Source organism: Sciurus vulgaris, assembly GCF_902686455.1.
Source record: "Sciurus vulgaris genome assembly, chromosome: 2".
In the NCBI taxonomy this organism is placed as follows: domain Eukaryota; kingdom Metazoa; phylum Chordata; class Mammalia; order Rodentia; family Sciuridae; genus Sciurus; species Sciurus vulgaris.
The window spans coordinates 115522840-115541850 of record NC_136462.1 but is presented as its reverse complement, the minus strand read 5'-3'; the positions used below and the strand labels follow the sequence as shown (position 1 = coordinate 115541850).

The 19011-nt window shown below is 49.5% G+C and overlaps 1 protein-coding gene across 1 annotated transcript in view; it reads right to left on the bottom strand.

Moving 5' to 3' along the window:
• Window positions 1-19011, bottom strand: part of CORO2B (coronin 2B) — a 136624-nt gene that overhangs the window by 54119 nt on the left and 63494 nt on the right. The window contains exon 2 of the mRNA XM_079129587.1: window positions 18539-18739. Within this exon, the coding sequence (XP_078985713.1) occupies window positions 18539-18739 (201 nt within the window). The remainder of the gene's footprint in view (window positions 1-18538; window positions 18740-19011) is intronic.

Genomic DNA, 19011 nt, shown 5'->3' with positions numbered 1-19011 from the left:
CCCAAAGCCCGTGATCTTCATGGCCATATTCCATTTAGACATGAAGGAAACTGGGCTGAAGTCGCTCCTTTTCCATCCACTCCTTCCCCACAAATGAAGAACAAGCTTCTTCCTCATTCCTTCAGTCACCCGTCCCCAGTCCTGGTTCCCATCTCACCTATGGGGCGAAGAGGCTGAGCAGGCGAGCTGGGATCGGAGGAGGCTCAGCGCAAACCTGGCATCTAGGCTCGCAGTGTGCAGGCTGCTGGTCACAGACACGCACTCAGGCTGTCTGATGCGGTGGCCTAGCAGGGACAGCAGGACTCCTGCCTTATCTGCAGGGCCTGGCCTGTCTCCCCTGACCCAGTTCTTCAATCCAAAGCCGTCTCATCACGCAGACCTGGGGCTTTGACCAAGACTCATCGGCACCCTGAGCCTCTAGTTTCTCCTGCCCAACAAGGTCCTGTCCGGGGTCCCTGCAAACCCTGACTGTTGCGAATAGAAAGATGGATGGGCATGGCTACTGGGTGCGGAACGGGATCTGTACCACTCCCCAGACATGGCGGGGGTGCCGTGGGAGCAGCACCTGGTGGCAGAGCAGAGGAAGAAGCAGGAGGAACAGGCCAGAGGGCGCAGGGTGAGGACTCGGGATAGCTCAGGGTCCGAGCCGAGGCCCTGGGAGAGGCAGGTGGAGCCAGCTGGAATGCACTTCACTTGGAAGGGAGCGGAAGCCTTGGGGGCTTTCTTGGGACCCCATGGGAGTGAAGCGAGACCAGGAGGGGCCACGCTGGGGACAGGGAAGCTGAGGCCCTCCTCCAGCAGGGGCAGTGCCTGTGCTTCTGCTGAGTCCGTGGACCTCTGGCTGCACGAGGGGCAGTGGAGAGCCTGTAACTCGCCCAGGATCGTGCTTGGTTTCTGGCAGTGCCGACATGCTAACCCAAGTCCGCCTGACTATGAACTGGTGGGCTTTCTTTTCTACTTTTTTTTTTTTTTAACTTAAAAAAAAAAAAAAAAAAAAAAAAAAAAACCTCAATGTGGTGACTCAATAGTACAGATAAAAGTGACACTACTGAGGTCCCCTGCAGCGCTGAGAGAGGCACAGGGTTCCCTTGGTCCCCTCCTTATCCATCCTCCAACACCAGTATCCTAACCCCAGGGCCGCACTGCTTTCCACTGCCCGCAGCTGACAGGAAGAGCTGGTTCAGGAGAGATGGGGAGCACCCTCCCAGCTCCCTCCTTACCTTCTGTGGCTCTGCCAGGAGGGATCAGCAGGGCAGGAGGAGACAGAGAAAGAAGAGGAGAAAGGAAGCGTCCAGTAGCTGTCAAGAAAGAGCCCCTCCCTGGATCCCACAGGACCTGGGAAAACTGCGGGATGGGGCTGCTGCCCTTCACCTCTTCTCTTCTGAGCATCACCCCGCCCTCCTCATGCCATCAATCTGGGCTGCCCTCTACTTCTGACCCCATGGAACCCATTGGGCAGGGCTGGCACTTCCCAGGGCTTCGCTCTCAGTATTTGTACATTTGAGCATCACCTGATGATTTCCCAGAAATCCTTGTCCCCAAGGAATTTTCTGTTTGAAGACCCTTCCTCACCTCCAACAAATGGGACATCCAACATTGGCAAGAGGAGTGAGCTGATCATAGTAGAATCTAGGGGGTGTTCAGTGCAAAACCATTTAATCTTTGCAGTATGTTTGAAAAGTTTAATAATAAAATGTTGGTGGGAGATCTAACTTTCTCACCTCAAAGTATTTAATAAGTAAATACTGGATGCATTGCTATCAAAGTTAGGAACAAGACACCACTACCATGGAACACTTTTCAGGAGGTACTAGCCAATGCAATTAGGAAAGAAAAGGTATTGGGGATGTGGCTTAATGATAAATCTCCTGCATAGCATGCATGAGGCCCAGGTTTGATCCTCAGCACTGCTAAAAAACAGAGCAACATGACAACCGCAACAATAACAAAACTGGAATTCTAAAATATATAAATGAAAAGGTACAGGTATCACTATTTGCAAACAGGTCTATCCTTAGAAAACCCAAAAGAAACCACAGAAAAATGACTGTAAACAATTGATAAATTTAGTAACATGATGACTATGAAAGTATAGAAATCCATGGCTTTAAGTATACAATCACCAACTAGTGGATATAATGGAAGAAGAGTTTATATACAATACAACAAAAAAAGGTAAATGTGTGTAACATGAAGTATACAAGAGCTATGTGAAAAAAATTAATATTGCAAAAGAAAAAGGACTGGGAAAAGTAGACTATGTTCATAGATAGACTCAACATCACACAATCGTCATTCTCTTTAGTTTAATCTATAGACTTAACTTAATCAACAATAATATCAAGAAACCCAGGCATGGTGGTGCATACCTGTGATCTCAGCAACTCAAGAGGCTGAGGCAAGAGAAATACAAGTTTGAGACCAGCCTGGGCAATTTAGTGAGACCCTGTTTCAAAGTAAAAAAAAATTAAAAAATACAAATTTAAAGGGGCTGAGGGTATAGCTCAGTGGTAGAACACCTCTAGGTTAAATCCCCTCATCACACACACTAAAGTCCAAGATTTAAACATAAAAATGATATTATAAAAGTACTGAAAGGCCTGGTGGGAAAATTGCTTTATAATCTCAGAAAAAAGTTCAAACGATGGCCCAAGATCCAGAGTCAAAGTTTAGGTTAGCAAACTAAACTACTTGAAATTTATTTTATTTTTATTTTTGCTTTTTGTTGCTCAGGATTGAACCCAGGGCCTCACACATGCTTGTCAGGAAGTTTACTGTTGAGCTACTCCCCAATCCTTGAAATGTAAGTGAAGAAATCCGCATTGCAAAAAGCTCTATTTGAAAGGTGTATCTATAATTCATATTCTAAACCAAGGGCTAATTTCCCTAATGTATAAAGAACTTCTTGAATCAATAAGAAAAAAATCAAAGGCCCCATAGAACAATGAGCAAAGGACATGGACAGACTATTCACATAAATAGGAAAGGCGAATAGGTTTTAAGTGTATAAAAATACTTTTGACCTAATTTTGAAATATATACTATTCTGAGAAGGTTTTCCAATCTATCAGTTTGGGGAAAAAAAAAAAAAAAAACCTACAGGGCTGGCGATGTAACTCAGTGGCAGAACACTTGCCCAGCACATGCCAGGCCCTGGGTTCAATCTACAGTACCACAGGGGGGGAAGAAAGTATGGTAATGTTCGATTTTCAAGGGAGTAAGGAAACAGGCACATTTCTATTGTGCTGGTGACAATGTAACTTGTTCTGCTTGCTGTTGTTGTTGGTACTGGGGAGTGAACCCAGGGGCGCTTAACCACTGGGCCACATCCTCATCCCTTTTTATTTTTGAGACAGGGTCTCACTAAGTTGCCTGGGGCCTTGCTACTGTCCTTGAACTTGTGATTCTCATGCCTCAGCTTCCTGAGTTGCTGGAATTACAGGTGTGGGCCACCACACTGGGATGCTACTCTAAATGGAAAACAATTACATCGAAATCCATCAACATTTCAAAAGAATGTCCTGGGCACACGCCTGTAATCCCAGCAACTCAGGAGGCTGAGGCAGGAGGACCACAAGTTCAAGGTCAGCCTAGCAACTTAGAGACACTGTCTCAAAAAAAAAAAAAAAGGAAAGGAAGAGAGAAAAAAAGAAATTTCTAGTCTGAAAATTTGATCTGAGGTCTATCTATATTCAATAAAATCCAGAAATCTTAGTTGTTAGCATCATTGAATATTCACATATGTGTATACCAGCACCACAATCAGGATATAGAACATTTCAGTCATCTTAAATGAAGTTTCCACATGCTCTGACTTCCATCATCGGAGATCAATTTTGCCGGCTCCTGAACTTCAAATGAGTAGATAGATAACAGTGTAGACTGCTTTGCCTCTGGCTTTAAAGATTCATCAGGCTGCTGTATTGATAGTTATTCTTTTTTATTGACGTGTACTATTTCATTTTATAAATCTACTGCCATTTTATATTCTGCTGATAGATGTTTGGGTTATTTCTGGTTTGGAGCTATTGTAAATAAAGTTGCTGGTGACCATTCTCCTGTAATTTTGCGTGTGTGTGTGTGTATGCATTTTTCTTGGGTGTAAATCTACAATTGGGGTAGCTTGATCACATTGAGGTACATATTTGTTTAACTTTATTAGACTCTCCCAGTTTTCTAAAGTGCTCATAACATTGTACATTCCCACCAGCTGAGTGTAGGTTTTCTAGTTGTTCCTCATCCTCGACAACGCTCGATACTGTGTCTTTTAAATTTTGGCCATTCTGGTGGGTGTGACTCATGGTGTTAATTTGCATTTTCCTGATGAATAATGCTGTGCAAAGGACATGAACAATGCACACTCACAAGAAATGCAAATAGAGCTCAGACGCGCACGGAGATTGCAATCTCAGCTTTAATAAAATGCTGGTGGAAACTATTCTCAGAAAGCAGCACCCTTCCACAGCCTCACTGGTTACACGGATATCTGCTTGCATACCAAGCACGTCCTGTCCCCTCGCCCCCCATCTTTAAATTCAGTCCTGTTATGGATTATAGTTCTTTTCAGATATTGGCAGTGCAAATACTGCCCCCTGCCTGTGGCTTGCCTTCTTTCTCATTAGATCTTTTGACGTGCAAAAGTTTTAAATTTTGATCCATTTACCAATTGTTTTTATGACATTGCTCTCCATGTCTTGTTAAGCAATCTTTTCCTATTACAATGTCAGGAAGAAATCCCGGGCTCGGGTTGTGGCTCAGGGGTAGAGCGCTCACCTGGCACATGTGAGGAACGGGGTTTGATCCTCAGCACCACAAAAAAATAAATAAAATAAAGGTGTTGTGTCCATCTACAACTAAAACAATATTTAAACAAAGAAATCCTGCTCTGTGCATGTTTCCTGATAGAAAGCACATTCCCCTGGAACTATCATTTCAACCCGCAGAGGTCCAGCCTGCAGATGCCCGGCCACCAAGATCAGTCCACAACGGTTCTCTGTGGCACGGTTTAGAATGGTGAAAGCTTGGAGACAGTCTAAATGGCCATCAAGAGACAATACGCGGCCCAGTGAATGACGCACACGCAGACCAGGCAATGCTGTGAAGGAGGCAGCTCGGCGTTTGGTGATGTTTCAGATGTGAATCACATTTGAAAAGGCAAGATGCAGAGAGAGCGAGGCAGGCGGGGGCTCTGTACAATATACACATGGTCCTCGAGATCCCCAGGGTGGGGCTGTGTCCTGAGAAACTCATCTTAGGTTGAAAATATTGTAAGGAAAACTGCATCCAGTAGACCCACCCCCTGGCGTCAGAGCTTAGAGCACAGCCCCCAGAGTTGACGCTGGCGATCACGTGGCTGCCTGGGACTGCGACTCTGACAACAGGCGTTCACAAGGAAGCATCACAACAATGTGGTGGCCTGGGAAAAGGTCAAAGTCAAAATCTGAAGTTCAGTTTCTACTGATTGTGCACCACTTTTTCCTGGTGAAGTTGAAAAAGTGCAAGTTGAACCACCCTAAGCTAGAGACCACCTGTGTGAATGCCTTATATGCTGCTGTGTGTGTGTGTGTGTGTGTGTGTGTGTGTGTGTACGTTTTTATGAACTTTGGGAAGGACGCTGAGAGCACTGGCTGCCTCCTAGTGGAGGAAGAGAGCGACCGGAAGCTAGGTGTGACTGGGCTTTTCACCTGCGTCCTTGGTGAACATGACTTTGGCCGTCTGGAACAAGCACGTGTTTATAAATGGGTGAGTGACTCTAGGTGGGTGGGCACCGTGTATGGGCGCCGGTGGGTAAGGGCAGCAAGAGGGAGGGACAGCCGGAGCAAAGGCCTGGGAGGGCAAGTCGGCTGGACTGCAAGATCCCTGTGTGGAGACCCGCACAAACCCGGGTCCATGAGACTCTCCACTGCACCCCAACCAGCAGGGGCATTTTTCAGGTCACAAGGAAATGCCTAGTGCTGTCGGCAGACTAGGGGGTACTTTATCTACTCTAACTCATTTAAATCTTGGTCCAGTCTCCAGGGGTATGTCTTCGGAATGATGGCTATTGGATAGAAGAGGAGAGTGAACCTCAGAGAGGTTAAGCAACCTGCCCGAGGTTGCACAGCCATAAAGTAGCCTAATTGTACCTAGGGCTGTGCGGCCTTTCCTCAGCAGAACTCTCTAAGATCTGGGTGGAAGAGGGTGGGCCGAGAGAGTTAAGCACCCGGGAGTAAGCACGCAGCAGTCTTCCCTGGCTTTCTGGCCAGACCTTCCCCATTCCTTCCAGGTTACTGCTGGCCTCAGCCCCATCGCCACTCCCACCGGCAACCCCCACTGGCCCAAGGCAGGAAAGAGGCACAGATGGCAGGCGAGGCCCAGGCCCCCAGCCAGGCTCCCCCAGCTGTCGCTTTGGAGAGCATCCTGCGTCTTGTCCTCCTCTAGCTCCCTTGAACAATTGGGAGCCTGCCAGCCTGGCCCCAGCTGTTCCCTCTCCCTGGTCCAGGGTGCTGCAGACCCACGCTCCTGGGGCCTGTGTCTCCATGGAAGGGGAGAGACACAGGCTCCCCGAGTGTCAGCTGGCAAAACCTTGGAGGACGACGAGATCAACCTCTCATTTTACAGATGGAGAAACCGAGGCCCAGAAAGGCCAGAGGACTTGCCCGAGATCACAAAGAGCCAGCAGAAGCCAGGCCTCCTGACTTCCAGGGAAGCTGAGGATCTGGGGTGCCCCCAGGGATGAGGGGTGCAAGGAGGTTGCCACCAGCCTCAGCCAGGGCAGCACTGCCCATATGGATTTTTATACACTGACCAATGGTTTTGTTCTGGGGGTCTTTAATCTGATGGTCCCCGGACCCCTCCAGGAGGTCTGTGAACTCGCGTGGCCTCTACCTGAAATGTCACCCTGTCTTCGTGCATCAACACAGACAGCGGTTCCTCATAGATCAGCGAACCTGTCGGGCTTTCATCCACGAGCATCACAGGTGTTCTCTGATCACATCTGTTACTTCAGAACGCTGTTTACGCTCGTCACTATTTGGAGATTAGAGCAGTTATTAGGCCCCCACTTGATCCTGCTATTTAGTGCGGGATACAAGCGTTTACTCTCCATTACACAATCCTGGCACACTTCCTGACAGCTGCGCATCAACAGAATTCGTTTCCTTTCTAGTCCTTTCCATTCATGTAGGTACCTAAACTTTATTCTGTGAAGGGGTCCATGGGCATTTCTAGACTCCAAAGGGGTCTCCTTGCCCCCCAAAGTTAAAGGAGCTTGTTTTATGTGAATGAAAGTCTCCAGCGTTAGAAACGGAAGTTTGAAATCATTTGTACAATACCTGTGGCCTTGGAGAAGGAGGCGGAATCCCAAGCGGGGGATGGTCCACTTGGGGTGGGGCTGGGGCCCTGTGGGGGCGGGGGCTGCGCCAGGGCCCGGCAGGCTGGCTGTAGGAGCAGGTGCGTGTGCAGAGGCTCCCCCAGGCTCCAGCACCTTCCGGGCCAGGTACCTCCTCACCCCACCCTCAGAACAGTCTTGAACTTCGGAACAGCACTTCTCCCACTTTGCAGCCAAGGAAACTGAGGTGCAAACCAGTTAAGCAACGGGTCCACTGCACATGGTTAGTAAATGGTGGAGCTGGGGTTCAACTCAGGGGTTCAACTCAGGCGTTCTGATGCCAGATCCCGCCCACCCAATCACCAGACACAATGCCTCTCTGCCTCTCAAGGATAGTCCCTACAGTGCTACTGCTTCCTGGGTGCCTCTCTTGGTAAGAGTGGGGAGTTGAGGGGTGGGATTCCCAAAGAGTTCGTTATCCTGATGAATCTCCTGACTCGTTTGGCACTGGTGAGCTGTGCAGCCTTGACCAAGTCCCTTGCCCTCTCTGGGCCCCAGTGCCTCCATCTATAAATCGCACAGTTCGAAGCATTGCCACTCCCTATCTTCCCCCTCCCATGTTCACCTGATGACCCACTTGGAGACTTAGGCACAGGTTGCTTAGCAACTAAAATCAAGGTCGCAGCTGAGTGGAATGAGAAGCGGGGAAGGCAGAAGAGAGGCGGAGAGCTGGGTGAGCCTGACGTACAGAGCTTGCTCTTGTTAAGAGGCCGTGGATGCCGGGACCACCGCCCCAGTCACGGCCACCTGTAAGCGCCTCGGGGTGCGGCAGGGATGGGGAGGCACTGCCCTCGCACTACGGCAGGCCTGGAGCTTGTCAGGCGATGCCGACAGGCAGTTCTGGAAGCTGTGGTGACAAGGGCCAGGGCAGGGGTTTCGGTCAAGGCCACAGGCCCCACGGGGCCCCGGGGGTGTGGTCTGCCTCAAGCCGGGCCACCTCCGTCCCACTCTCCAAGCCTCATGCACCCTGTGTCACTCTGTTCCCTGAAGGGGTGGCGTCACAGCCCCACGCAGCGGGGCTCCCTGAGCTGGGCGCCACCTGGCGGGATGGCGGGCCTCCCTCCGCCTGGTCTCTCTTGAGGCGCTTGAGGGCGGCTGCCCTGTGTGGCAGGTCTCGCTACCCACTGAAGTCCCACTGTCCGCCCTGACCTTAGCCATGTGCACACTGGGAAGGGCGAGCCACTGTCATGGTCACACCCTGGCGGGTGGCACTTTGGACTCTGAGAAGTGGAAAAAGGCCGCGATGCGACCTTGCACAGGACACTTCTCCTCTGGGGGCCAGGGTCTGTCATGGCCAGCCAGGTGCTTGGAGGATGTGGGTGCGGGACACTGGGGACACAGGCTGCAAGGACGCACGGCCTCGGGCCGGCTCAGGGCGCAGAATCGCACGCCCGTGCCCCTCGGCAGCCTGTGCTAACATCTGAGCGGCCAGACTCCGGACACCCCATCCCCAGTTCCTAGCACCCCTCTCCTCCCAGCCCGAAGCTTACTGGAGTGATGATCATGGAAACGGTACAGCTCTCACTTATTGAGCACTTGCTGTATGCCAGAGGCTGCGGGAAAGCTTCGTGCACCTCATTCACTTTACCTGGCAGGAGCCCGACCCCAGGAAGCGGGCAGCCACTGCAGGGGCCTCCAAATAGGGCGGCCTCCTCCCCGACTCTCCCACCTCCAGGCAGCCAGTGTGGTGCAGCAGCGTTAGTCATGGCTCCCTGAAAGCCCGGGCCACCTTCTCTGTTCCCTTTTAGGCAAAAATGGCTCTATTTTGCAGGCCCTCCCCTCTAGGCGGGTGGGCGGGTACTCATGGCCAGGGATGCCCAGGGACTGTACCAGACAACACAGACAGCAGCACCCGGGCCAGAGGCAAGCCTGGCTCTACTGTGCAGGTTCCAAAGCCCACAGGCCAACCTGGGGAAGGGGGGGGGGTGTTGTTGGAGGAGGGGAGGGCAAAAGCCCTGGGTGTCCCCACAGCTCCCAGTACTGAGCACGCAGTCTGTGCCGGGCTGCGAGCTCAGTACTCTGAACGGCACCTCGAGTAATCACTGCAGCACCCCGAGACACAGGGACCATTAGTGTTTCACAAGGGGGAAAGTGAGGCACAGCAGTATGAGCCTGGAGCTGCGAGACTAAGCGATACACTATTAGTCCCCAGCATCTGTGAGGCTCCAGGCCCTAGAAGGAAAATGGGGAGCAGATCAAGTGACAGGCGGGCTGCTGGCCAGAGTTAGGACCTGAATTCAGAGTTCCAAGTTCAGAGTCCTGAAGCAGGCGCCATTGCCTCTGTTCTGTGAGGAAGGGGACAGCTCAGCTGAGGCCAGGCCCAGGCAGAGGGATGGATTCTCCCAGGTCCCATGATGCCCACCAGCCAGGCATCCCCGGTCCCTAGGATCCCAAACCCAGACAACACCCCATCCCGTAACTTTGAAATAAATGAAGGGAGCATCATTAGAGTTTCTGCAGAAGACTTGCCTTCACTCTTCTCCAAAATAAGCAGCCATTCTTCCAAAAATGGGAAAGACACAAAGTGAGGCTGTCAATCTCAGGCCTCAGACAAATGGAATAAAGTTGCAACTTTTCTCTCTCTGAGCACAATGCTTCCTGTTCCCAAAGTCACTTACTGTACACTCAGGCTGTCACTGGTTTTGAGATGCAAATTGCACCCGTGGAAGGCAGCTCCCAGAACAAAGAGCAATTGAGGAAGGAGCTGAAAATGGATTTGGAAGAGGCTCTCTGAACCCCCAGGAGAGGGGGACCTCATGGCCAACAGGCAGTGACAAGACGCGGGCTTTTCTATGGGAAGACGAGACTGGAGGAGCTTGGCGCTGAGGGCAGGGCAGGGACGGCCATAAGTCTCCATCACAGTCCTCCACGCTGGGCTGGGCACCTTCCTCCCCACCCTCCTGTTAATATTAGGGCTCAAATATCCTGCAAGCCACGGAGCTAACTGGTTACTGATTTCTGAATTCCACTCTAGAATAAGGGCAGCTGGGGCAGTAGGCAAGACTGCTAGAAGGACTTTCAGGGGAGGGTGCAGCCCCTGCTGGACACCACATTCCCTCAAGCCCAGGAGGGAGAGGCTGCCAGGACCAGCAAAATGAAGACCCCAACTATGGGAGATGGGATGGGTCTCTGGGACCTGGCTCAGGTCTTCCCCAGTGCTCCTCTAGGGAGTACCCGCTGCCCTTTGCCAGTCCCCCCACCTCTTGGCCCTCAGTCCAAGAGAGGCAGGTTGACCAGGCAGTGGCACACACCTGCAATCCCAGCAGCAGGAGGATCACGAGTTCAAAGCCAGCCTCAGCCACTTAGTGGAGACCTGAGCAACTTAGTGAGACCCTGTGTCTAAATAAAATATAAAAATGGGCTGGGGGTGTGGCTCAGTGGTTAATACCCCATACCAAAAAACAAACAAACAAACAAACAAACAAACAAACAAAAAACCCAACAACACACAAGAAAGGGAGCTCACTGGAACGTAAACTCCATGTGGACAAGGACTTGGTCTTGTTTACTGTTGCATCCCTGGTCCAGGAGGGCTGAGTGAACATAGTAGGTGCTTAAGAAACCTTATATTGCATGGATGGTAGGTGAGTGGGTGGGTGGGTGGATGGATTTATGGATGGATGGAGGGATGGACTAACCACCGAGAAAACAAGGGCACATATAGGAAGTGCTTTAACAGTGACAGACATAAACTACCTCCAGATGGGCACTGGGATGGGAAGGCGTCACGGAGCTGGCAGCATTTGAGATGGGCCTTGAGGGAGGAGAAGGAGCCGTTCTTGTATCCTACACAGTGCCTACCCGCACACTTGTGAGGACATATTTGAATAAAATGGTATTAGAAGGGAACAGAATGTGAGAGCTAAAATGAGCCTTAGAAATCATGTGGTCCAACCTCGTCATCTTGCAGAAGGGAAAACTGGGGCACAGGAGCGTAAAGTGACTCATGCAAAGTCACACAGCACCTGAGTGGCAGGGCAGAGATTCAAGCAAGGTCTGTCTGTCCCTGGAGCCTGCGCTCCTGACCCGGCTCTGCTCTCCTAAGACTTTTGCCTTGCCGACTTTTGCTGCCAGTCGTGCTCAGCAGGTCTCCACCAACCCTAGAACTGCAGCAACCGCCCAGTCCTGGCAAGGCCTCCTGCCCCCTGGTGATTGGAGTTGAGAGAGAAGGCAAGAGGAGGTCACTGATTGGGTGGAGGAGGAGGATGCATCCCCTCACCCCAGAGACCAAGGGGGAAACGTTCTGTCACCAGGCTGAGACTGGGCAAGACGAAGGGAGGCCAAGAGCTGGAGGGATGACCCCCACATGGAGGCTGAGTGGAGCGTCCCAACCCCAGGACTAGGCCAGGCTTTAAGGCAGAGTTACCTGTATCCTCTGCAGTTCTATCTGAGCATCACGTAACCAGGACTCCAGATTCCAGGGAATGCAGGAAAGGCCCATCATTTTTAACTGCTGGCAGGGTGCAAGTAGGATGCTTGCGTTCAAAAGCTTCCCTGCCCAACATGGAGTTGGTTCCTGGAGCAAGACACAGGCCTGACCCTAGCAGGAAATGCCACCAACCCAGCCCACAGAGGGATGGCCACTGGGTCCTTCAGAGGCCAGCACAATGGTTTGAGATCCACATGGTATGGCACTGGGGGCCGGGTCCTTGTCCCTCAACTAAAGGAATGATGCTCTTGCTGGGTCTCTCTGCAGAACCCCTCCCTTGCCTATTCTGCTGACTAAGACTGTTGCCTCCGTTCTTCAGAGAGAAAGTGTTCCCATGACCCTGTGGAGTTTAGGAGACACCTGTCCTCCTGGCTGCCAGGAGAGATGGTCACAATTGGCCTTGGGAGGAGCTCACCAAGGTATTGGTTGAGTTCCTGTTCAAGGCATGTCTGGAAATGCTGCTCCCTCACTCTGTGAAGTGGGCAGGCACGTGGCTGAGAGAGTTGGTCCTAAACTCTGGCTCTGCCACGTGCAGGCAGTGCAGTCTTGGAGGAGTTGCTTGACTTCTCTGAGCCTGTTTCTTCATCTGTAAAATGGGGAGAATAACTTTTGTTGTGGGACTTAGAGTCAAAAAGAGCAGGAGTGTTAGACCCTCAAAAGCTCCCTGAGTGATCCAAGCACACAACCCAGGCCGGAGATGTTACTGGAGAAGCCAGACTCCTGACATCCACGCCACAATTCCTTCCTTCCTGCTAGGGGCCAGTTGGGGCACCAGGTAGCTGTGACTCCAGCCCTGGTCTTCTTGCAGCCTGGCTGTGGAGGTGGCAGGCAGTGCTGGTGGGAGGCAGCAGGAGAGAGGGGTACACCTGGGAGGCCCCCGTGGGTAATCAGGCTGCTGAGCACAGTGCCAGGTCCCTGGAATATTCATCAGGCCCCTCCAGCTGTGCCAGGCAATCAGGGTGCTGATTGGGCCCCTCTGGAGCTTCACACTCTGCTCCAGAGAGGTGAGAGCTTGTAGCTGCATGTTAACTACAAAAAAAAACAAAAACAAAAACAAAAACAAAACCAGGCGCTGACTTTCACAGCAGCAGCCTGCACACAAGCCCCCAGGAAGACACATCTCCTCCTTCAAGATCTAAACAGATCTGCTCCCTCAGGACCCGCCAGCCAGCCAGAACTTCTCTGTCCAGCAGCATCCGGGCAATGGACGAAGCCACAGACTGGGAAACAAACAAGTGGGCTTGACCGGTGTGGCTCCTGCCTGTCTCTGCGGCCTCCGTTTCCCCAAGTGCGAGGTGAGGACGGCTCTATCTACCTGCTGAGAGGATCAATTAGGAGAGTCTGCTGCCTTTGGTGTCCACTGGCAGAGCTGATTGTGCTGGTTGTGGACAGGGCTTCCTACCCCGGGGAAAAACTGTTGATCACAGATAGTGAAACCTCAAGTGTGTTGGGTTTGAGGGAGTCTGAACAAAGGGAGAAAGGCTTTCTGGAAGATTCTGAGCCTCCTTCAGAAGGCTCGACTTCAGGGCAGAGATTTGGGGTCCTGGGCAAGTTCTACCCTCTTCTGGCCCAAACCTCTCAGAGAAGCAAGAAAGGGATGGGAAGAGACTCTGAGGGTGGAGGAGGAAGTTGTCAAAACTGCCAATGCAGACAACTCTGTGGCAGCTTGGGACAATGACCTGGAGTCATTCAGTACAGGGACAAGTGTGTGCTACTGCGTTCGCAGCTCATAACTGACACTCAGTCACGACCCAGAGACACCAAAAAATGGCCAAAGTCTTTTCTGTGTTTGTATTGTGTAACACACAATCTGGGGAAAGATTTCTACCAAACTGGTGGGGTGGGGAATGAAGTTAAAATAATTAGCCTTCCTTTTCCTAAAAGTTGGCTGGCAGGGAGCAGCTCTGCCGGATAAATCAGGGGTCTGGATTTGGCATTGTGACCGTTCGCAGCCCTGCTTTCTGGGCTCCCTCAGCACCAGCCAGGCAGAGTGCTGGGCCTGTAGGCCCAGCCTGACCGCAGGGGCAGCAGATGTGGGCGTGGCCCGGCTGCGGGGGCGGGGGGGGGGGGGCGAGGCAGCCCTGATTCCTAAGCAGCCCTCTTGAAAGGGGTGCGACTCTGCTCCACTTAGTTCCCAGACCCCAGGAAATGCTTCAAACTAAATACAGCCCCCTAATCATTGGTCAGGAACCCAACCCCATCACGCCCTCATCCTGGGCATTCAGTTCTGCTGAACTTTCTACAGTGAGCTGGTAGTCACGTGCGACTCTGGAGAAAACATTGCTGCATGCACATGCATCCAGGTCAGAGCCTGGGAGTGCAGATGTTCCAGGAAGAGGAAGATGGGGAGGGGGCAGGGGCAGCAGGTGAAGCCTCCCGTGCCCAGGTGAGGCCGCAGAACGACCCCTCCCTGGGCTGGGGGCCCCTGAAATCCCAGCCCCTCCCCTGACCAGGTCCACAAGTCGCATTCAGTACTTTTTCCTAAAGCACATGATATTAAGTTTTCACTGTAAAAAAAAAAAAAAAATATATATATATATATACATACATATATGTGTGTGTGTGTGTGTGTGTGTGTGTGCACGCTAAGCAAAAAGACGAAAAAGAGCACTGTGGTTCCCAAGGTGGACAAACCCACCTTTAACATTTGGAGTGTATTTTCTAGACAGATATTTTTTAATGTGATTAATCATATATTGCTTTTTTTTTTTTTTTTTTTTTTTTTTTGCTTAACAGTATATCATCATTTTCTCATTACCCCTCTGTGTCTGTGGTTCTCAAAATGGGTCTGGGGACCTCGACAGATCTTCAAGACCCTTTTCAGGGAGTCCATTGAGTCCAAACAGTCTGCTAATGGCACTAAGACATTGGTAGTCTTTCTACTCATTCTCTCGAGAGCGTATGGTGGGGTTTTCCAGAGGCTGGCTGATGTGCAGCAGGTTGGACAGGTTGGATGCAGAAGCAGATGTGAGAATCTGACATCTTCTATCAAGCCAGACTCATGTTAAAGAGATTTGCAAAAGCATAAAATAGTGCTAGTCTTCTCATATTTTTTGTTGTTGTTATTTGGGAAAGTATAGCTATTTTTCAGCAAAGTATGTCCTCTAGGAGAACATGAAATAGCTTATCATCATTTCAAATGAACTAGTAAATACATATTGGGAGATTCTTTCATTTTTATTCTGAATATGCTAAAAATTGATAGATATAAACAAAAGCTCTTTGGATACCTTAATAATTTTTAAGACTTGTAAAGTGATTGGAGACTGAATGTTTGAGAAGGGACTGATCCACAAGATCAGGGTTGTTTTCTTTTCTTTTCTTTTGGTACGGGGGATTGAATAGGGCCCTGGGCACGTTACCACTGACCCACATCCCCAGACCTTTTTATTTTTTATTTAGAGATTGCTTAGAGCTTCACTCTGTTGCTGAGGCTGGTTTTGAACTAGCGATCCTCCTGTTTCAGCCCCCAAGTTGCTAGGATTACAAGTATATGCCACTGCTTAGACACAAGATCAGTTTTAATGACTGCATAGTATCCACACAGAGAAATTTGTTTACCTGCTTCCTTTTTGATGGACCTGCTATTTTTCTCTATTATAAAATGCTGCACAAATTATTGAATACTTAAATAAAGCAAAAACTTCTTGACATGAGAAGAAACAACAGAAATCAACTGGTAGTATAAGCCATCATTATCATGATTGATCAAGTTACACAAACTGCATCAAAGAATGTGAATAAAGCAAAATATGCATATGAAAAATACATGCATATGTATCACATATTTCTTATATAGGGCAACTTATCCTTGTAAAGAATACCATGCTGTCTTTTCTGTTTTCTACAAAGTGCTTACAATGTCTGATTGTATTCTAGACCAGGGTAACTAACAATATAAAAAGTTTTTTAACTATTACAGAAATTGGTGGGAAGAGTTAAGAAACTAAGCAATCTGACAGAAATTTTCTATTGAAAAGAATTTGAAATTGTGGTCTGCTTTAAAAAATCAAATGCTGCAAACTTTTTTTCTTTTTCTTTCTTTTCTTTTTTTTTTTTTGGTAATAGACTTGAGAATAGCTCTGTAGGACAAATTCCTAAAGTGGCATTGTTGGACCAGTGGACATGCATCTCTAAATGTCATGGTACCATCTGATTGCCTCACTGGTATCTCCCCAAGAGCATAGCGGAACATCACTCTCTCACACCTTTGGCAACACTGAGGATTATGACTCTTCAATCTTTTCCAATTAGCAGCTTAAATGATGTATTTTGTCTTCTGCAAATTGCTTATGCATCTCTCAAGCCCACTTTTGAATTTTTCTTATTGATTTTTCTGGAGTTCTTTGTATACTCTGGACATAAATCTTTGGTCTGTTATACACTGCACAGAAAAGCAGAAGCTTTTCTCTTTCTGTAATCAATAGATTTTTATCAAAAACATTCTAATTTATATAGGAAAATAGTGGTTTTTAATAAAAGTACAAGTGAATTCTTTTTTTGGGGGGGCGGGGATATTGGGGATTGAACTCAGAGGCACTTAAGCACTGAGTCACATTCCCAGTCCTTTCTTACATTTTATTAGAGACAGGGTCTGACTGAGTTGCTTAGGGCTGGATAAGTTGCTGAGGCTGCCTTTGAACTGAGGATCCTCCTGCCTCAGCCTCCCCAGCTGCTGGGATTACAGGTGTGTGCCACTGCACCTGGCTATAAGTGAATATTTTTGACTCTTACTCATAGCTGTATTGTTGAATATCTCACCCAATTCCTAATACATGCAAAAAAAAATGTCCTCCGTTTAATGCAAAATATAAGATAAGCAGGTGCTGGGCATTTCTACAATGTGAATTCAATGTTATTTTTTATTGTGTCCTATAAACCGTGTACAAAATTGGGAGGATGTTTATATAAAAAATACAGCTGCCTTGATTTTAAAAATACTCTAAATATTTAAGAGCACTATGATTTTTTATTTTTTAACTTATAGTAAAACATTTTGAGAGAGGTCAGTGTTTTCTTCTTTTTTTATAAGGAGCTGGGACTCCCCTAATTAATTATTGAGACATGATATTTGGACATTTTTCCAGGGGGCTCCCCTTTTAATTTTGTTTAGAAATCTCATTGTAGAACAGAAACTATTATTTACAGTTTATTCTAATCTATTAATCATTTCTTTAATGGTTTGCTTTAGAAACCTTTTCACTTTGCATGATTTAAAAAATATTCTCCATTTTTTTCTCTAATATATTAATGCTCTTTCTTTTCTTCCTTCCTAACATTTAGATCTTTAATCCACCTGGAATTCATTTTTGTTATGGGGTGAGGTGTTGACTTGACCCTCGCCAGTCATAATAAGGTAGAGAGTGGCAGGGTGTCACAATGGGCTTGTGCCCCAATAAGAACCAGCTGGGAGTCAGGAATGGTGGTGTATGCCTGTAATCCCAGCGGCTCGGGAGGCTAAGGTAGCAGGATCTCAAGTTCAAAGCCAGCCTCAGCAAAAGCGAGGCCCTAAGCAACTCAGTGAGACCCTGTCTTTAAATTGGATATAAAAAGGGCTGGGGATGTGGCTCAGTGGTTAAGCACACCTGGGTTCAATCCTTGGTTAAAAAAGAAAAGACAAGAAAAGAAGGAAAGGAGAAAGGAAATAGAACCAGCCGGGTTCCTAGATCCAAGCTATCCCAGACAGAGAGCCGAGGCCATCTGTTCCAGGAGGGGAGGCAGACCATATTTCAGAAGTTCACCAGCAGAGCTGACAACATTTCCAAGAAAGAAACAAAACATCTTTAGCCTGGCATGTGGCTCACGAGCAGCTCTCATGTCCAGTCCCACTTGAGGCCAAGGCCGATGCAGACAGGGGAGGCTTTTCGATCCCTGTTGGACCCTCACAGGGAACCAAGGGCAGAGGCTAAGACACACTCAAGCCTGTGGCCAGCAAGTGGCAGAACCCAAGCTCCTGCCTCCAAGTGTGCTCATGGCTCCAGGGACATCTCTGTGAATCAGGCTCTGTCCTCGGGGTCCTCACAGCTGTCCTCTCAGTGGGAAGGCAGATCTGAGGCTTTTCTAGAACTTTGCTTCCCCACTATAGGTAGGAGAGACTAAAAAAATCCATCCCCCGGCAGCAACCAGCAGTGTGTTTCAGGAACCAAGGCCTCCTTCCACAGGGGAGCGGTTTGGCAGAGGGTGGGAGTTGGGTGAGTCAGGCCAGGAAAGGGAGCTCAGCCATAAACAAGCAGGACTGACAGTGAGCACTTTCCCTGAGGCGCGTGACCTCCCACAGCCTCCAGGCCTCCACCCGAATGGCTGCAACTTAAAAATTTCATGATCTAGGCTTTGCAGATTTAATCTGCTGTATCCAAGTAAACAGCCATAGAAGGCAGAAAATCTTTAGCAAGGAGGCAGAGGCTGAAGGGAGAGGTTCGTGATTGCCAGTGTCTGGGTGGAGAGCCATGATTTTTTTAAAAGTGAGCTGTTTTTGCAGATGCCCAATGCACCTATGGCTGGGTCTTCATCCCTTCCAGCTCCAAGCCAAAAGGATGCCCAGGAAGCTGATCTGTAGAGGCGGAGCTGGTCTTGGAGACAGTGTTCCAATCCCTCAGGAAGGGAACCCTGTGGATACCCAGGGCAGTGGCCTGTCCAAGTGCATACCCCCGGGAAGGTTCAGGAAAGAGATCTCAGGTCTCCTGGATCCCAGGCCTGCACTTGTTCTGTGGAGTCTCAGGAAAACCACCAGGGCCACCTACCTGTTCCAGGGGGATGACAAGGAAGGAGCCACCTCCCGCGCTCTCAGTGACGATGGCCAGGAAGCGGGCATTGACAGCGCAGAAGTGGTTGTCATGCACATTCTTGGTGATGGGGATCCCATCGAAGCAGTGCTCCCGGTTGGCCACCTTCCCGTAGACATTCCGGAACTTGGAGCTGCGGTACTGCGGACGCCAGGACATCTGTGAGGGGCCAGGAGAGAGGAGGGTGAGGCAGGTTGCTGCTCTGTGAAGGGTTGGGGCTGGGCTCTGGGGAGTCAGGGGTACAGGAGGCGAGTGAGCTCTGGTGCCTGCCCTCAGGGAGTCGGGGCGGGTGGAGCCTCCACCAATTCAGGGCCCACAGTGTGCCAGCCCTGAGCCAGAGGAGCTCTCTACCAAAATCCTACAGGAGCAGAGGTTGCATGGGGTTTTCACACACTTCCTGCTTTAGGTGCACCCATCCCACCTTCCAGAAA